Source organism: Canis lupus, chromosome 20, assembly GCF_011100685.1.
Source record: "Canis lupus familiaris isolate Mischka breed German Shepherd chromosome 20, alternate assembly UU_Cfam_GSD_1.0, whole genome shotgun sequence".
NCBI classification, from domain to species: domain Eukaryota; kingdom Metazoa; phylum Chordata; class Mammalia; order Carnivora; family Canidae; genus Canis; species Canis lupus.
Window position 1 is genome coordinate 54,788,242 of NC_049241.1, and position 19,815 is coordinate 54,808,056.

Consider the following 19,815-nt stretch of genomic DNA (forward strand, 5'->3'; position numbering starts at 1 on the left):
GTTCTTTCTTCTGTTGTTAATTTCCTTGGTGGTCCTTTCTGTGTGTTTTGGAGGTTTTTTTGGTGGTGGTTTTATTTTTTTATTTGTTATTTTGGTGCTGGTTTTTAAAGGAAAAACAACCACGAAGGAGAAAAGGCCCACATGGTCTGGTGTAGTGTGCCTTGTTTTCTCCTTGAGAGAGGATAATAAGCAACAGGTAGTTCATTGTGTTACAGAAAACATGGAAACAGCTGCAGTCTAAACATTCTTATGCTTCATTTTAACTTCTCTTAAGGAAACTGCTTGGTCTTTAGCCCATCCAAAACTTAAAGCTGGCCTGCTGAATTTTTATCCTTAATAGTAAGTGAAGAGTTGACCTTAAATATTCCCACATTTTTAAATATACGGTCCAAGAAGTGGAACAGGATAGTGATTTAAAAATAAATCAACAAATAGGCAGTCCATAGGGGCAGAAAGAAAATAACACAATTCAGAAGCTTTGCAGGGACTTGGATGTTTAAAGCCAATTTTCATTGTCCCGGAATTAGATCTTGAAGCAGTCTGACCTTAAGCTGGGGGGAGTGCCCTGGTCTGCTGGGTGCTGGGGCGAGGGGTTGGGGAGGTGGCGACCCTTGGCAGGGAGTCCAGGCAGAGCTTCGGCAGCATGTCCTGCCTGCCCTAGGCATTTCTTTGCTCAGATCTGTGTCCCCGAGTAGGAGTTGGCAAATGCATTCGTGACTTGAGTGGACGGGACCCAGAAGCAGTATTCACAAAACGAGTCTTCACAGAGAAGGTCTTTGAGGAGGGCTCTGAAGCTCGTAATGCGGTCATCAGTTATTTTGTTGACTGACTTCTGGATTTGGCCACCGGTTACGAAGCAGAGCAGCAGCTGTAAGGGCTCTGTCCTAGATCTTAACAAGCTGCTGGAGAGATCACTTACGTAAATGCAGTGCGTTGCAGTGGATTTACTCAGGAAAGTTACAGCCACCATCAGTGTGTGAGAGGGAGACCAAATCTAGTGAGGGGTCTTGGATTCAGTGCACCTTGCTGAATAAGTGCTGTTTAAGCCGAGGCCTGAGTGATTATAGAGTTGGCCTTGCCACTGATCTCAGCACTGGACCAATGCCGTGGGATTTGGGCCGTGTTGGGGGACAAGTCTGTCATTTGGATGAACTACTCAAAGGCTGCCGTGAAGGTAGAGGGCAAGGCCAGGGACAGGAAGGTGGTTTTGGATTCTCTTCTCAGGGCCATCAGAAGTGATATCCTTGCAAGGATAATTAGTTTGATGGAAAAATTATGTGACCCTGTAATTGGCTCAGCCCCCAGCCCTCTGACCTTGAAGAGAGGGAAGAAGGGGAAGCTTCATTTCTGAGAGGCATGGCATCTGTGTGTCTCAGGAGGGTCTGTCCCCTTGGGCCCTGGATGAGGTGCTATGAATAGATGGGGGGCTTTCCTCTGCAGGGAGACAGCACACCTTCATCTCTACAAGTGGAAACATGGACCCTAGGGTCTGCTGGGAAGGTGGAGATGATGGATACTGTCCCCACCTGAACCTCCTGCCCCTGTCCAGTCATCCCATAGTCGGGGATTCTGAGGTCTGGAGAGAGGAGGGGACTTGCTCACATTGAGCTACTGAATCAGAGGTGGTCAGAGCCAGATCCAAGGCTCTTGTGTCCTGATCAGGGGCTCTGTACTTATGTAGGTGCTGGCTTGTACTTTCAGTTCTCCAGAGTATCCGATGAGTTTACGTTTAATGCGAGCATTTGTTTTTGTTTTTTTTGGGTTTTTTTAAAGATTTTATTTATTCATAAGAGAGGAGGCAGAGATACGGGCAAGAGGGAGAAGCAGGTTCCCCACAGGAAGCTCCATGAGGGACTCAATCCTAGGACCCCAGGATCACAACCTGAGGCAAAGGTAGATGCCCAACCACTAAGCCACTCAGGTGTCCCTAACGCAAGCACTGGTATAGTGGGGTTTCAATTTGCCATCTGGCTCCCTGTTTTCTCTCTGTTCTGTTGCTTGGATCCCTTCTCTGTATTTACTGCTTTTTGCATTGAGTACTTTAATGATTTGTCGCCAGAACTAGTATACATAACCAGTGTTGCTGTATCTTGATTTCTTGAAGTGTAAAGTTAGCTCGTTTGAGCTGTTTTCTTGTTTCTTGATGTGGGCCTCAGTCACTGTGAACTTTGCCATTTACTGTTTTTGCTGCATCCGTACGTTTTGCTGGGTTGTATTTCCTTTCCATTTGTGTCAAGATATTCTGTCTTTTGGTTTCTTCCTTGAGCTGTTGGTCGAACTAGAACATTTTTCTTTGGTGACTGTGCTTATTAGGAATTCTGTTACAAGACTCAGCACAGTCTGTCCTTCAGTAAGATTCTCGTTCCCGAGAGGGCATGTGAACCTGCTAACAGTTCCCCACCATCCCTTCCTCCCAGCCTTTGTGGTGGTGCCATCACAGCTTTACTTCTGATTCATAAGCAACACAGTACATTCTTGGCCTATTAATATGTTTGTTTGGCTTATTGGTTGGGTTTTGACGTTTTTGGGTTGGGGGAGGCTTTCTTGTTTTTTTGCTTTGAACTGTTTTGTTTTTTTAAGATTTATTTTTAGAGACAGAGAGGGAGAGGGGCAGAGACACACACACAGGCAGAGGGAGAAGCAGGTTCCATTCAGGGAGCCTGATGTGGGACTCGATCCCAGGTCTCTAGGATCACGCCCTGGGCCAAAGGTGGTGCTAAACCGCTAAGCCACCAGGGCTGCCCTGAACTTTTTTTTTTAAGATATTTATTTATTTATTCATGAGAGATACAGAGAGAGAGGCAGAGACACAGGCAGAGAGAGAAACAGGCTCCATGCAAGGAGCCTGATGTGGGACTTAATCCCGGGTCTCCAGGATCATGCCCTGGGCTGAAGGCGGCACTAAACAGTTATTTTTTATTTTTTATTTTTTAATTTTTTTTTAAAGATTTTATTTATTTATAGACAGAGAGAGAGAGGCAGAAACACAGAGAGGGAAGCAGGCTCCATGCAGGGAACCCGACGTGGGACTCGATCCCGGGTCTCCAGGACCACACCCCGGGCTGCAGGCGGCACCAAACCGCTGCGCCACCAGAGCTGCCCTAAACAGTTATTTTTTAAAGAGTTACATGAATAAGAAGGGCTTTTAGTTATCTCTGTGTTCATCTTTAGGGGCGCTCTTTATTCTCTTGTTGACATCCAGGTTCCCATTGGGTATTGTTTTCCTCCCTCTTTTAACGTTTCCTAGAGTACAGGGTTGCCAAGGATGAATTCCTGCTGCTTCTGTAGGTCTGAAAATTGTCATCCTTTTGCTTTCATTTTGAAAGCTGTTTTTGCTGGGGCAGAATTGGGTGGGGGGAGCAGACAGCAGTGCCACCTCCATGTTGCTGTCTCATGTCGTCTCACTAGTTGGCTGTGGATCTCACTTTGTTCCTTAGGACACAGATGTCTTTCCCGTCTAGCTTACCTGAAGGGTCTCTTTGTCACTGGTTTGGAGCAGTTCGTGCTGCAAGTGTGCTGTGGTTTCATCCACTAAGTTTTTCCTGTGCTTCTTGCTTTTAATGATGCCACGGGTGGTCCTGCAGTCTGCTGTTGCTCTGGTTCTGTTTTGGTTTATTTCGTCTTTCTCCTCTTTCATTTTGGGTAGCTTCTGTTGCTACGTCTCCAAGTTCCCTCATCCTTTTTTTTGTAATATCTGCTGGCTGTCCTATTTCCAAAATTTCGGGTGGGCCATTTTTAAATATTTCCCATGTGTTTACCTAACGTGCTCAGTGGTTTCTCCAATTCCTTGAATGTTTAGGATATAGAGGAAGTAACTTTAATGTCATAGTTCCTTAATCCTATTACTGGAATCTGTTCCTGATCTCTGTTTATTGGTTGGTTTTCTTCACTAGAGTCATTTTCCCATTTCTTGGCCTACCTGGTCATTTTTGATAGAACACCAGACATTGTGCTTTACGTGTTGTATTCTAGTTATTTATGTGTCCCGGTAAACATTCTTGAGCTTTTGCTGGGACACAGTTCAGTTACTTATTCCTCCTTGGGTTTGCTGTTAGGCTTCATTAGGTCTGAGCAGCCTGAGTTCGGGGCTACCTTTGTCTACTCCCCGGGCAGCACCCTTCTGAGGTCTCAGCCTAATGCCCTGTGAATTGCAAGCTCTTTCATCCTGGCTGTCAGGTTCACTCTGGAAAATGAATTCTTTGAGGCGTTGAGCCTGGGGATTGTTTGCTCTGCTCTTACAGGTGGTTTTCTCCCTAACCTCCAGGGGGTACTTCACCTGGGTGCTACTTTGGGGGCCCTTTGCAGCACTCTGGAGCTGTTTTTACGCAGCACTTCTTCTCCAGTACTATGATTTCTTGCTGCCTTGATTTCTTTAGATGCTGACTTATGCTCAGCTTGCAGATACCACACCCTGCCCTTACCTCAGGTCCTTCTTTCCCCGACTATGGCCTTGGAACCTCTAGGAAGTAAACTGGGGCAACCATATGGCTCAGTTTACGTGTCGTCGTCCATTCCCCCCCAACCCCCCTGCCACAAGAGTCACCATCCCGTCCATCTGTCCTGGTTTACGGTGTCTGAAAGCCCTGGTTGACCATGTTTCCTTTAGTTTGCAAGGTTCTTTTCAGGCAGCAGGAAGGATACATGCTTGGAGCACCAACCTGTCTTGAAGTCGAAGTCTTGTTGGAGAAAATGATCCAAGTGGGAAGGACTTTTAATTAATGAATGAGTTGTGGTTTGTGAAGTTTTAAATGTCTCTAGCTTTCCCAGTTCAGCTGATCTTGTATCAAAACCAATTTCATTTTGATAGTGAGGATGAGTTAGAACCACCTTAATAACTAATTCTGGAGGACCATTTGTGAAGAAGTAAAAACTAGAGAAAAGAATTGTGACAGTTAACCGCTAGTCATTTTTGACAAATCGTATGGTGATGGATATGGGAAAATGAGAGTGTCCTTTCTCATAAAGGTTGTCGGGGCCAAAGTGGTGACCAATGCCCGCAGTCCCGGCGCTCGGTGCTATGGATTTGTTACCATGTCGACATCTGATGAGGCCACAAAGTGCATCAGCCACCTCCACAGAACTGAGCTTCATGGGAGAATGATCTCCGTAGAGAAGGTGAGGTGATTCTTGCCTGTTGTAACCCATCGAGTTCACGTGCAAGAATATCTGGGCCAGGAGCTATTTCTATCTGTGTTGTATTTTAGGCAAAAAATGAACCTGCTGGAAAGAAGTTGTCTGACAGAAAGGAGTGTGAAGTGAAGAAGGAAAAATTATCTAGTGTTGACAGACATCATCCCGTGGAGATCAAAATTGAAAAGTAAAGTGATTATTTAAAACTTTTCTCTTAAGCTTTCCCTTGGCAGGGGGGTGGGGAGGGTCAGGAAGAGTGCAGGTGGCAGCCACAGGGTCACTCAGGAGGCAAACACATGACCTCCTCTCTCCACAGGCAGCCTCACCAGCCTCTCACTTAAGTATCACGTTTGTGCATCTTGCTTCCACTTCCGTGTTCAGGTTTCAGTAAGGGCACCTAGTGACTGTACTCCCAGGAGCCTTAGTGTTTACACCCAAATGACTTAGTGGGTTGGTGAAAGAAAATGACACACGCAAGAGGGAAGAGTAATAATTTTCATTCCTCTCACTGTTCTGGGTCCTTGCACAACCACTCAAACCGTGGAATTGTTTTCTCATCCAGACTGGTGTGTATGCAGTGCTTGCTTTCTATCACAACTTTTTTCTTTTTTTTTTTAAGATTTATTTATTTATTTATGATAGACAGAGAGAGAGAGAGAAAGGGGCAGAGACACAGCAGAGGGAGAAGCAGGCTCCATGCCAGGAGCCTGATGCGGAACTCGATCCCAGGACTCCAGGATCGCACCCTGGGCCAAAGGCAGGCGCCAAACCGCTGAGCCACCCAGGGATCCCCTATCACAATATTTTATTTTATTTTATTTTATTTTATTTTATTTTATTTTATTTTATTTTATTTTATCTTATATTTTATATTATATTTATTTATTTATTTTATTAATTAATTAATTAATTTGTTAATTTATTTATTTTTCTCCCTATCATGACTTTTTAAAACTATAGAAACGTTCACAGGAACTTAACATGATCTAATATCAAAAAGAATGAGCTCAAGCAAATAGTTTGTGCAGCATCTGACAGTTGTCGAGTATTGAATTTCACTCAGAAACGTAAAGTATCCCAGGTACCTGTGAATTCACTGTGGCACATTGGGGGTACCTTGCATAGAACTTTGGGATCTGTGGGTCTGAGTTACTGTCTGTAAAGGAAGGAACCAGGGACGGGTCTTTTAGAGCAGGTATTTCTCACAATTTTCTCAAAGTTGAGTGTGTTCTGGAGAAGGTAGATTTTGGTGATGTTCCTCATGGTGGTGCTGAGCACTCTCAGTGCTGAGTACAGTAAGTGTATCTTGTCAGAACAATTTACTTGCACTTTTAGGGGCACACTCACTCTAGTTGGAGAAAATGATCCAACTAGATCCATATCACTAGAAAATGATGTAGTGCAAAGATTGAACCCTTTGCTGAGAATCTGTCATAGTGATTCCATTTTGTCCATTTTGCCATTGTTGTTTACGTTAAAATTTGTAGTTGAGTGGATTTGTGGACTTCATTGATATTCCTAAATTAACAACTCCATTTTGGAAGGTTTAATTGCTGGTCTTCATTTCAAACTGGAACCCATAGCCCAGTGAGCAATGGATGTCAGATTAGCCTTTGCATATTTACAAGCAAGACCTCTACTTTAATCAGCGGCTTCTCCAGAGAAGTATTCTATCACCAGTGCTTAAAAATAAACAAAAAACACACCTGTATTTGTCATCAGGTGGTTCCTTTGGTCCCTGGAAGAGTCCTAGGTTGCAGAGGGAACAGACTCCAAAAAGGGAAGTGTCCAACTAAAGAGCACTCAGCCCAGCTAGGAAGTGGCAAGGCCAGGATTCAGTCCGAGCTGGCTGCCCCAGCAGTGGGACACATAACCAGGCGATGAACTTGGGATATTTATTTTATTTTTTTAGGATTTTTTTTTTTCTTTTTATTCATGAGACATAGAGGGCCAGAGACATAGGCAGAGGGAGAAGCAGGCTCCCTGTGCAGAACCCAATGTGGGACTTGATCCCAGGACCCCGGAATCATGACGTGAGCCTAAAGCAGATGCTCAACCACTAAGCCACCCCCAAATTTGGGATGTTTAAAACCAAACTACTTTCAAATGGTTTGGCTAGGAGGTTGAGCAATTCAAAATGTTTGAACCATATTTTTTCCTTCCAGTAAACACCCTTGTTTAACTTGTCTTTAATTTTAAGAATATCTAGGTTCAGTAGTCCCCCCTAAGTGAAATAGAAACATCTTTCCAAAGAAGCAGCTAGTCTTCCTAGGGTTGTATTGGTGGTGACTTTTATGGAGTTGCCATTTGGAATGCCATTGGAATGTTTATGTATATTGCCATTTGGAAAGGCTCCAGCCTTTATTCCTACTCCTATGTTTGTATTTTAGAAATTACTTTGTAACTTAGTGTTGAGAAGTTCCTTTGTCTAGGAGGTGCCATGAGTACAAAACAAGTAGGGGGGGGTCTCCTTGGGGAGAGAAGGTGCCACCCCAGAGCAGCTGGGAGAGGCACATCAGATGTGATTCATTGTGGCTTTATTTGCAGCCATGTAGTCAATAGAAGTGATCTCTGTCCCTGTTAGAAGGGGCATGAACTGCTGTAGCTGCTGAGGGGAACCAGATCTGTGTGTGTTACCTGCAATAATCTGGAGGTGAGAAGTGTTGGAGGGCAGCATGTCCAGTGCCATCCCAGTCTAAAAAAGCAACAGAAGCCTCACAAAGCATCGGCACAGGCAGTGGAACCCAGTGATTAACAGTAAAGGCCCTTTGGTTGTTGTCACAGGGAAATTTTTTGTTTGAAAAGTTAGTATATACACAATGTTTGGGGTTTTGTATTTTGTTTTTGTATTCTTGTTTTTTTTCTTTTAAGCAAAACCAATATGCTAAAAATAACAATTCTTGATCTTGGTACACATCATTCATTATGGTGCATGTTTATATTTAAAAAATTTTTAAGGGTGCCTGGTGGCAACTCTTGGTTTCAGCTCAGGTCATGATCTCTTAGGGTTGTGAAATCAAGCCCTGCGTTGGGCTCTGCGCTCAGCAAAGTCTGTTAGGGATGCTTTTCTTCTTCCCATTCTCATTCTCTCTCTCTCGCAAGTCTTTTTTTTTTTTTAAATTTTAAAGTTTTTCTCAGGGCACTTGACTGGCTCTGTCAGTGGAACATTTAACTCTTGATCTCAGGGTTGTGGGTTGGGCCCCACATTGGGTGTAGACAAAAAAAAAAAAAAAGTTTTTCTCCAAGTGAATATTTTTTAAAAATTTAAAGGTTTTATTTATCCATTTGAGAGAGAGCAAGAGAACATGAGCATGAGGGAGAAGAAGCAGACTGCGCTGAGTGCAGAGCCCAACATGGGGCTCAATTCCAGGACCCTGAGATCGTGACTTGAGCCAAAGACAAACACTTAACCAACTGAGCCACCCAGGCACCTCAAAGTGAATATTATGTTATTTTTTATTTTTTTAGAATTAGATTTATTTATTTATTCATGATAGAGAGAGAGGCAGAGACACAGGCAGAGGGAGAAGCAGGCTCCATGCAGGGAGCCCAACACGGGACTCGATCCTGGGACTCCAGGATCGCACCCTGGGCCAAAGGCAGGCGCCAAACCGCTGAGCCACCCAAGGATCCCCTGAATATTATTTTAAAGATGACAGCTCTGGGGTGCCTGGGTGGCTCAGTTGGTTAAGCATTTGACTCTCTCTTTTTTTTTTTTTTTTAAGATTTTATTTATTTATTAGAGACACAGAGAGGCAGAGACACAGGCAGAGGGAGAAGCAGGCTCCATGCAGGGAGCCCGACATGGGACTCTCTCGATCCCGGGTCTCCAGAATCACACCCTGGGCTGAAGGTGGCACCAAACCACTGAGCCACTTGGGCTGCCCAGCATTTGACTCTTAATTTGGCTCAGATCATGATCTCTGGGTTTGTGAGATTGAGCCCCAGGTCATGCTCTGCCTTGGGCATGGAGTCTGCTTAATAAGATTCTCCCTCTCCCTCTGCCCCCCCCCCATCCAACCCCTACCCCCCAAAAGAAAGAAAGATGACACCTCTGTACTGTGGAAGTTGAGAGGGGAAGAGTGAGCTAGGAGAGGTTTCCTTGAACAACCTGAGCTCTGCCTGCATTATAGGGAAGAGAGGGCAGGGAGCGCTGGTAAGGGAACCCAGAGGGGCCTGGCTTTCCCATCCTGGACCCAGGCCTGCGGTGGGCATTTAATAAGTGCCATTTAATTACCTGAGACAAACAACATTAGGGAATATGGGAGACCTGTGTGAGTGGCAGTGATTTAGTTCCCTGCTTAGAATAAAGTTGTCTTCGGTTGAAATGTTACTAACAGCCTCCATGTGAGCTGGAATGGAGCATGGTTTTGGTTCCCCCAGGGTATGCAGAAATTACCAGGTGCGGTGTTGAGGGCGGATGGCCCACTGCTTCGTGTAGCAGGTACCTCACATCCGATTCATGCTGTGTCTCCGTCCTATGTTTATACTGTACTTACTTTGAAAAAATGTTTTCTTCTACATAAACTTAAAAATTCCACACAGTGAAGCACAGAAAATCTGTTTTTCCCAAGCACCCTTAGATGGTAGAGAGTGTGTCTCACGTATGGCCGTGAGCTGGTCTCGCAGAGCAGTGCATCCAGCAGTTTGGAACAATATCCCCGAGCCCACAGCTTTGTGCTGCGTATTTGCAGGTGTAGCAGAGGACTCCGGGGGAGTGAGGCCTGGGTCTCATGAGGGTGTTATTATCACCACGGTTTCCCCATAAGTCTCCCCAACCGCCTGCTGCCCAGCTGGTTGGTTTTGTGTGGAAGTCTGAGTGAGTGTGAACTGCCACCAGAGTCCCAGGAACTCAAGTTTGATGACCGTGTTTCTAAATAGAACCGTGATTAAGAAGGAAGAGAAGATGGAGAAAAAGGAGGAAAAAAAGCCTGAAGACATTAAGAAGGAAGAAAAAGATGAGGATGAGCCGAAACCAGGACCTACAAATCGGTCCAGAGTCACCAAATCCGGTGAGCCAAGCCTACCAGGTGCTCCCAGGGAGGGTAGAGGGCGGGGGTCTGGCTGGGGGGAGGTGTGCTCTGGGCTGGGCTGAGCTGTTAAAGCAGCAGGGCCACGGGCTGAAGTGGCTTGGGGGAGTTTCTGGTGACATCACATGCCTAAGGGTTCCACTCTGTCTGTAATTGATGGTCACTGGCGGCTCAGGGACTGGGCTTCTTGCTCTTCCTGCATAACTTTGGCAGAACAGCGTCCAGATGTGCGAGGGAGAGGTGTCCTGGTTCTTGTCACGGGTTTGATGCCGTTCTGCAGGTTGTTCTGCACCTTCGGATTTGCATGAGGCTCCACAGAATGTTTTGTGGAAAAAAACAAAACCAGTTCTCCCTGCCCATGTTCCCCCTACCCTTTAAAACAAACAAAACTCAGCCATCTGGAGCATTGGAATTTTGTACAGCGCATTACAAATTAGATCTTAAGTGTTTGGGATAATTTACCGGCGGCCTCATGAGGAACGTGTTTTTAAAATGTTCCTCGAGTATTGCAAATCTCCCCAAATCAGTAATCCTCGCGGTGGTTAGAGTCTGGTTATTGTGTCGTCGAGGAGAAGAATCCACTTGGAAGCCTTTATTGCCGTAGATGAAGGAAGGGAAGCCCAACCATCCGATTCAGAACACAAGGGCCTGAATTCTGCAGAGCTTTCCAGAATGTGAAGGAGGATTAAAAAATGGAAATTGGTTATTCCGGAGCCCCTAGGATTTAGCCTGCGGGTAAAGGCGGCTTGTGGGTGGGATGTCTTTATGTTGCAGAACCCACCTTGACTTAGATTTACATTATGAAATGCGAGGAAATCACAGCCACTTTATTCCAGGTGAGCAAAGACCTGTCAAGGTACTCCAGCTGCTTCATGTTGGTAGTGCTCTCTTCAGGCCACAACGAGGAGAGAGAGAGGAGGTGTGGGGGCTCCAGGGCTTAGCACGTGTCACTCAAGAGAGCATTGAGAGCATGCTGTCGGGAAGCGGGGGTACCCACAGATGTTCACAGATGGCTGTTTTTTTCCTGAAGGAAGCAGAGGAATGGAACGGACGGTCGTAATGGATAAATCGAAAGGAGAGCCTGTCATTAGCGTGAAAACCACAAGCAGGTCAAAAGAGAGAGTAAGTGTTGCTTCCTGCAGCCATAAGTCCTGCTGATTCGAGGGCGGGTTAATGACCACTTTGGTTTGTATTATGAAAACAACATTTTGCCTTTAAAAGTTCAATAAGAGTTGTTTGAAGTACTTAGAAGGTGTGTGATTAACTGTCAGATTGTATATACACACACAAAGTTGGGTGCTACAACTTATTTCAAGACGGCACTTAATATTTTTACTTTCCATGATGTGTTGTTGACCCTTTCCTGATTCTTTGTCAGGTTATACCATCTTGTAGAAGGAAACTGGTTCACAGAAAGCCCACTATTGGGTAGGATGGGCAGGACCCAAGCTATCCCAAGTCAGAAGGCAGGTTCTGCTCTTTGGTTAACCTAGTGCTAGTTGATTTGTTCATCTTCTGTTACATTAACCGGAGAGAAAAGCAGGGTCTGCTGCAATATTGACCTTCACGTTGTCAGAGAACAGACTTCTGTTTCTTAAGTGTTACACAGCTGGACAAAGTAGTATCTTCTCATTTTGTTTTTTTCTACTCTGGAAAACACAACCCTCTGCTTACCAGCTGAAGGTACTAGCTAAAATGTACCTGAGGAGAGCTATTCTCTTAGAGTGTACGTAGAACTACTAGCATTCATCCAAGAACACTGTTGTGGAGGACCTAGTTTTCAAATAAACATTTGCGTTTTCTTATACGGTCATTCATAATGGCATTTTTCTTATGGGCTAAGAGGAAACTGTTTAAAAAAATAAAATAAAAGAGAAACCTAAAGAAAAAAACACAATCCATAATCTTACCACCTAAATAATTCTGATGTTAAAAAAATAAATAGTAGTAACATCTGCCTGACTAGAACCTTGAGGTCGTATAGGAGGATGACAGCAGAAGTGGAGCAGCAGCCTCTTTGTTTTCACGTGGACTCCTCACACTTCCTTTCCAAAGGCATTGCACTCACAAACATGGTGTGTACGCCTTATTTCCAAATACTTGCAGATTCGCAGGAAGTTGCCAAAACAGTATGGAGACCTATGTACCCTTCACCCCACTTCCCCCAGTGGTTACATGTTACTAACTGCAGTCCAGTTTCAAAGCCACAACAGTCCCATTGGTCTGTAGGGTGTGCGTACATGGAGTGCTAGGACTGTCTGTTACTGGTGAAGTCTCATGAGCACCACCACCGTCAGAATCCAGGGCCAGCCTGTCACTTCAGAGATCTGCTTGTTACCCCATCATTGTCAGATCCACCGCACCGGCCCAGCCCCAGGAAACTGGTCATCTGCTTTCCATCTCTGGAATGTTGTCACAGTGGGAACATAGCACAGGACCTCTGCATGGTGCCCTTGAGAGCCATCCAGGTGCCGTGTGTACGCTGTTTCTGTCATGAAAGCTGTATTTATGCCTGCACTATAGTCCTCTTACCCAGTCCCTTGGTCAGGGACACTCCCTCGTGTCCCATACCCTATTGAGGGTGGAGCAGCATTTGCACACGCTGTGGCAGACTCTGGGTTTCCAGGTGCCAAGGAGCACATGCATTACTCTGACAGATGTTCTCAGAGTGCCTTTCAGAAAGGGCACAGGATATTACAGTTGCTGGGTGTGTCCAGTGCCCAGGGCCTCACTGGCCTCTACCATGCTGCACCCTTGCCTGGGCAGGTAGGGTGGCAGTCCTTCCGCCTTCCAGCTAGTAGTGTGTGTGAACAAACTCAAAACTCTGTCCATCTCATAGGCAAAGAGTGTTGTCATGGTGTTTGGGCTTCTGGACCTTTCTCTGTGATGAGATTGTTCTCTCTGTGCTTCCCTCTTTATTTTGCAAAACAATCTGTTTGTAACTATTGCTTGTTTTTCTATTAAGTTGATCTTCCACCCCCACCACCTACGAGGTGATTAAGAAAATAACCTGAGGACATTTTTAAAATGTCACCCAGGCCCCTGCCCTGGAGACTGATGTGGTGGGTCTTCAGGAGCCCCTGTGTCCCAAGCTGTAGAAGTTCTTGGGAGACTGATCATGGCCGGCTTAGGTGTCCTAGCTCCTGAGAGCCTCAGAAATGAGTCAACGATTAATATTTCGTGCCTTATCCTGGAAACGGAGTGGCTCAGTGGTTGCGTGTTTATACTTTGTAGCTGGTTAGGATGCTCTTTTACAGCAAAGTTTTGGCCTCTTGGATTTGAAGGCCACCTGCCTGAGGCTTAAGTCAGCAGGCGAGAAGTGAGAAGTGCAGTCCATCATCCCTTGTGCACAAGCCCCGTGGCTCTGTGAGGCCTTGTTCTAGATGACACAGCTATCCTTTGCACTAGGATATCTGCCTGTAGGTCTTGTGGGGGTCATCCCTCCTTCCTCTTCCAGGACCTCCTTTATTTGCAATGTGTGAAAGCAGCTCTCTAGAGTGAGCAGCGTCTCTGGGCTGTGGTGGAGCTGACCTGTCCACTGGGCCTTCGTGGAAACCGTGTGGGATGGAAGAATTTTAGTCTACCCCAGATACGCCTATCTGACTTTCACCATGCAATGGTTGCGTTTTTCTGATGTTAATAAACCAATTTTGGTAAACAGAGCTCCAAGAGTCAAGATCGCAAATCAGAAAGCAAAGAGAAGAGAGACATCTTGTCATTTGATAAAATCAAAGAGCAGAGAGAGCGTGAGCGCCAGAGGCAGCGGGAACGGGAGATCCGAGAGACGGAGAGGCGGCGGTGAGTGGGGCCCGGCAGGCTGGCAGGTGGGTGGTCTCCTGTGGCGGCGCGGCCTTTCTCCCCAAGCAAGTGTCCTGCCCAGCCCAGGCTTGCTGACTGCCTGTTTCCCAAGGCAAAAGGCGAGGATCCTGAGGGGTCATGGCCAGCCTTGGCATGATATTCATCAGAGCTGGATTCTTTAGAGACCTAAGTTGATACCAAGAATCTGACGCTCAATCCATTGAGGCCCCCCAGGCGCCCTGGTCATGACGTGGTTTCTGCCACTGGCCCTTGTAGCAAGCTTACCCACATTTGGCTCTGATGGAAGGGTCCCCAGAATTGAGGTGTTTGTCTTCCCTGCTGAAACCTCCCATAAATAAGATCAAGAATGCAGCCAAGGGATGTGGCACTTGTTATTCACGCGAGTGGCGTCTTCACTCCTGAAATGTCTCACACTTAGTGGCGATTTCAGGTGGCCTTCGTCACACGCCACATCCTTTGCCACGCCTACCTTTTGTTAAGGAGACAGTTTATGGAAGTAAGCCTGTCATTCCTAGTTTCACCTGCCATTTACTGTCTAGAGTGCCCTTGTCATTTTCGTTTATCTACCACTGCAAAACGAAAGCTTTACATCATAGTGTTTGGAGAACTTGGTTGAGCAAAAGTGGGTCTTATGGAAACTTCTGCAGTTATGCTATGTTTGCTTTCTCATGTAGTAGGATTCCAGCATGCCTACTTATGTAGCTTTCAAAAAGCAAAAGCACCATTCGCTGTCTTTTGTTTCCCACTGGCTTATGCTGGCTTTGGAGGCTCTCTGGTCACTGAGGGCAGGTGCAGGGAGTGGCAGATGCGGAGGGGGCATCCCCAGCCCTGCTCAGCTCCTAGTGTGTGATGGCTGGTGATGTGAGCTCCAGCACCCTTGGCTCAGGCCTAGCCTTCTGTGCCCACAACTTCCCAGGTCAGCTGGAAACCGTACTGTGATTAGAAAATATAGGCTTCTTTGGAAGTGGAAGTGGTGTGGAGAAAGAAGGCCCATCACACTACATTATGCCAGCATTCCTCCGGGGTTTTCTCTGTGTTAGTAGTAGCAGTTACCCTTGGCTTCTCTAACTTCTCTCCCCATTAACGTGTGGCTTCACTTTGGTGCCTCTGAGCCAAGTTCTGGCCCCCCAGACCCCAGGCTGTGTCTCCTGGCCCATGCCCCCCCCATCTCCCTGCTTACCCCTGCAGAGTCTGGAGGTGGGGGTTCAGGGGCAAGGCGAGTGCAGCGGCCCCAGCCCCGACCCATTGGGAGGACAGTGCCCAGGTGCCTGGTGCCAGCATGGAGAAGTCAGGGAGGCCTTCCCGTGTTCCCACAGGGAGCGCGAGCAGCGGGAGCGGGAACAGCGCCTGGAGGCCTTCCACGAGCGGAAGGAGAAGGCGCGCCTGCAGCGGGAACGCCTGCAGCTTGAGTGCCAGCGGCAGCGCCTAGAGCGGGAACGCATGGAGCGGGAGCGGCTGGAGCGCGAGCGCATGCGTGTGGAGCGGGAGCGCCGCAAGGAGCAGGAGCGCATCCACCGTGAGCGCGAGGAGCTGCGGCGCCAGCAGGAGCAGCTGCGCTATGAGCAGGAGCGGCGGCCGGTGCTGCGGAGGCCATATGACGACGGGCGGTAAGGACCCAGCCCAAGGTCGCGGAAGTCGTGCCGCTTCAGTTGCCTAATTGCTCTCCCCTGTCCTCCTTCCCTGGGGAGCTGGGGACGTTGACAGGCCGAATCTAATGCCTCCTGTATGGGACTCAACAGTTGCCACCACCTGAAGTTTATGCAGTTTCTCCATCTGGGGGCTCCACAGCCTTGTCCCTGAGTCATGCTGCAGAGAATCTTGTTAGTTGCCACTCATTGAGCAGTTTGTGGCGCTCTTGCTTAGAGGCTGCCCCATTATTCACACTGTGGTTCCTGGTGGAGCATGACCGCCTGCCAGGTACCTGTCATGGGGCCTGCCAAGCCTGTAGTTAGGCCCGTGGGCACCACAGCCGCCAGTTCGCCTGGTAGAGGGAGAGGCACAGAATTGCACTGTAGAAAAGGAAATTGCCTTCCTGTCCAAAAAGTAGGTTTATTGGTCTCCAGCCCCTCTGAGCTGTTTAATTGACGGTCACCCATCACCCCACCACCCATGAGCCCAGTATTCTGGTAAAAAATCAGGAAGAAGATAATTGGATGCCATCCTGAGCTGTATGTAGTTCACTATCACCCAATCTAATTCCCTTTGCTTTTGCAAAAAACTCAGAGGGAGGTTCAGGTTACCGTAGAAGACAGGAAGGTGGAAATGTGGCAGCTCGGAATGGCATTCCAGAGGAATCAAATATTTCATTTCACTTGAATCTGGGCTCATGCGGGGATCAAGGTATTAACAGCCTTGTGATACAATTAGCTCCCAGCAGCCCTCCTTTCAGGACTGTCAGATGAGAATACCGGCGTGCCTCTTGGCAGTTTGGGGGATTTTAATTTATCAAATCAAAGCAGTAATGATTGAATGTTTAGAGATTAGCCCTGCAGGACATTTTAAATGATACTGGGTCTGGAGAGAGCTCCCCTCCCCACTTCCACTTCTACTTCCTTTCCTTTTTTTCTCATTTTCTGTCGTAAATGAAATTCACGTCCTTTTGAAAATAAAAAATAGGCGAGATGATGCTTATTGGCCAGAAGGCAAGCGTGTGGCGATGGAGGACAGATACCGCCCAGACTTCCCTCGGCCTGATCACCGCTTCCATGACTTTGACCATCGAGACCGGGGCCAGTACCAGGATCATGTGGCTGACAGGTCAGCACCCATCGTGTCCTGCAGCCGTGGATGAAGCCACCTCAGCCTGATGCAGGGATAGATCTCCCATCTGTTCTCTGACGTCTGATCTACTTGTGAGGCTCCCAGTGTCTGGCTGACCCACTACTGCATGTGGGATTTAGAAGCACACGGCCTTGATTGACCAGGATGTTGGACTCGGGACATCCTCATCTTGTGGGGCGGGAGGGCCCACAACTCCGTTCAACGCACTGCCCTCTTCACAGATGAGTGAGGGTTTGGGGGTGATTCCTGAGTCTCAGCAGCCCCCTGCTCAGCTCTCTAGGGCCCACACTCTGGGCCTTACAGCTCCCTGGGGCTCTCTTCCAGCCATGCTTCTTCCACCTCATCCCTCCACCAGCACAAGCCTCTTGGGAAGCAGAGGGTTTCGAGAAGGGCACGCCTAGCCTCCTTGTTTATACGGAGAGGAGGCCATTTAGAAAAGGGGTGTGATCCTCTGCAGGCAGAGCGGGCCAGAGTCCATGTCCAGGGGCTTCACTGACCAACATAAGTATCTGTACCAGCACACCAGGGAGAATAGACCGTAGCACTCGGGAAAGTTCCTACTAGGCTTACTGGCTTGGTGTTTTGAAGGTTTGAGATTTTTTTTAGCCAGGCCCTTTTGGGGGAAAAAAAAAAAAAATATATATATATATATATATATATATATTTATTTATTTTAAGATCTTATTTATTCATGAGAGACACAGAGAGAGAGAGAAAAGCAGAGATACAAGCAGAGAGAGAAGCAGGCTCCATGCAGGAAGCCCAATGTGGGACTCGATCCCAGGACTCCAGGATCACGCCCCGGGCTAAAGGCAGATGCTCAACTGCTGAGCCACCCAGGCGTCTCAGTTTTTTATTTTTCATTTTTGTCTTGCCAATGTCTTTTTAAAAGAGGAATATGTATCTGTATAGTTTATTAGAAAGGCAGCCCTCAATTTTCTAGTTTAAGAATTTGCCATCTGGGTTTCTCATCATGCTCCCCTGGGTTGCATATTCCTGAGCCATTTCACTGTTGATTAGCTCTTCTGTAAGGAAGGGAGAGATGGGCTGAGCATCCACTCATTTAATGAATGGTGGCTAGAGGTGGTTTGATTTGGTATGAGTCATGTGTTGGGTTAAACCAGAGGTTAGGAACCCTCTAAGGCTTCCCTGGCAGACCCTGGATTTTGTCACCAGGCCATAGATCAATTAGGCATTGGCTTCCTGGTGCGGGTCTCTACCTCTGAGATCACTCCAAGGGATTTTAGTTCAGTAAAATCTTTATTCCCACCTTCTTAGGATCCAGCTTCACTCCAACCCTCAGAGAGAAGGCTTTAGATGCAAGCCAGCTTTTTTCCACAGGCCAGTAAATTACAGTTCTTACTGGGTGAAATAGCATAAGTACCCCAATTGTGGAACTCTTGTGTGTGGCCTGTTGTAATGTTGTCTAGTGCCGTCAGCTGCCGTTGGAATGAGATATTTCCCTTTTGCAGGAGGGAAGGTTCAAGGTCAGTGATGGGAGAGCGAGATGGGCAAGTAAGTAAAACCCAGAGCCCAAGCGTGGGGCACACCTACTTCTGTTGGGGTGGGCGGGGGTTTTTGGAAGTGTCCATTCTGCCCAGTGAGTGGAAGTATACATCATTGTTTTCTGATTAGTGAGTCTTTGTGTCTTTCAAATATGTAGAGTGTTTTTGTTTAATTGCATTCAGTAGAAACTGCAGGTATCTCAGCGTTGCCTGCTTCCTTAGATTGTCTTTGAGTCTTGGTACCTTGGTATGTGAATATGCCCCATGATACCCCACTTGGGGGCTTAGCCTGTTAGATGTTTTGCCCATATTGGGGGGGGGGCTCCTTATGTCTCTGGTACTCTGCAGGCACCCTGTGAGGGATGCTCAGAGCAAAGGGGAGTCTCCAGGAGAAAGGTAGGGAGTGGGTATCAGAATCCTGGCCTTTTAAAACAGTGGTGTATTTCTTTTTCTTTTTTTTTTTTTTTAAGATTTTATTTATTTGTTCATGAAAGACACACAGAGAGAGGCAGAGACAGAGGCAGAGGGAGAAGCAGGCTTCCTGCAGGGAGTGTGATGTGGGACTCGATCCCAGAACTCCGGGATCATGCCCTGAGCCAAAGGCAGATGTTCAACTGCTGAGCCACCCAGGCGTCCCCAGTGGTGTATTTCTTGAGGGAATGTGATAGAATTCTGTCTTGGTAAGAAGATGTGCCGGGTCCTTGAGCACAGGATTGGTTGGCCAGGGGCACAGAATGACTCCCACCTGCAGTACTGCTTCCAGTGTCCCATAAAGAGGCCTGTGCTGCCTCCAGAGAATGATGCTTAAGGGGATCGGCAGGCGCTGACCACCCCAGGGGGTGTGGGAGGGACCCTCCTATCTTCAGCAAGGAGGAGGTGTCCTGTTCTTCCAGTGAAGACGCTCAGTGACTCCTCTCAGAGGACCCTTCAGAGCTGTCAAGCGCAATAAAGTGAGGGGCTCTTCATGCTCACAGGCCAGAGAGGCCTCCACTGGCACTTGGTGGTGGTGCCAGAGATGGAGCTTTAGGGGTGCTCAAGAGTACTTAAAACAAGGAGGGGATCAGGAAGCAAGGGTCGTTGCTAGGGTTCCTATGGCGTTGTCAGGATTGGAAGAGCGCACCTGGCGAGGTGAGGGCCAGAAGGGGCCTGGGCAGGTCCTCTTGGAGCCACACTCTGGCCAGCTGCAGCAGGTTCACTGCCTGTCCCAGAGTGACGTGGCTAGAGTCGCCCTGTCTCTTGTGCCTTCCAGCACTACTCAGACGACCGCCACGGCCATGGAGGACTGCCAGAGCGCCACAGCCGGGACTCCCGGGACGGCTGGGGGGGCTACGCCTCCGACAAGAGGATGAGTGAGGGCCGGGGGCCGCCTCCTCCACCCAGGTTAGCAACGGGCCCGGCTGTGTGCACCTTGCTCATTTGACTGAAATAGCCCCTGCCTGCTGAAGGAGACTGCCCTGGAGCCTTTCTTACACTTGCCTTGGGGACCTAGAGAAGCTTTATGCATCCTCCCCTTTCCCCCAGTCACCTTTAGGCGTATTTAAGGTGGGTGT

The 19,815-nt window shown here is 47.6% G+C and overlaps 1 protein-coding gene across 6 annotated transcripts in view; it reads left to right on the plus strand.

Moving 5' to 3' along the window:
* The window catches only part of SAFB2 (scaffold attachment factor B2), a 32,936-nt gene that overhangs the window by 10,800 nt on the left and 2,321 nt on the right, over positions 1–19,815 (plus strand). For 4 of the 6 annotated variants that reach the window (XM_038567657.1, XM_038567656.1, XM_038567655.1 and 1 more), the window contains 10 exons: positions 4,966–5,115; positions 5,205–5,317; positions 10,012–10,142; positions 11,191–11,282; positions 13,822–13,958; positions 15,296–15,586; positions 16,596–16,736; positions 18,039–18,101; positions 18,233–18,275; positions 19,515–19,645. In XM_038567657.1, coding sequence (XP_038423585.1) covers positions 4,966–5,115; positions 5,205–5,317; positions 10,012–10,142; positions 11,191–11,282; positions 13,822–13,958; positions 15,296–15,586; positions 16,596–16,736; positions 18,039–18,101; positions 18,233–18,275; positions 19,515–19,645 — 1,292 coding nt within the window. The remainder of the gene's footprint in view (positions 1–4,965; positions 5,116–5,204; positions 5,318–10,011; positions 10,143–11,190; positions 11,283–13,821; positions 13,959–15,295; positions 15,587–16,595; positions 16,737–18,038; positions 18,102–18,232; positions 18,276–19,514; positions 19,646–19,815) is intronic. The other 2 variants (XM_038567659.1, XM_038567660.1) reach the window with 1 other exon arrangement.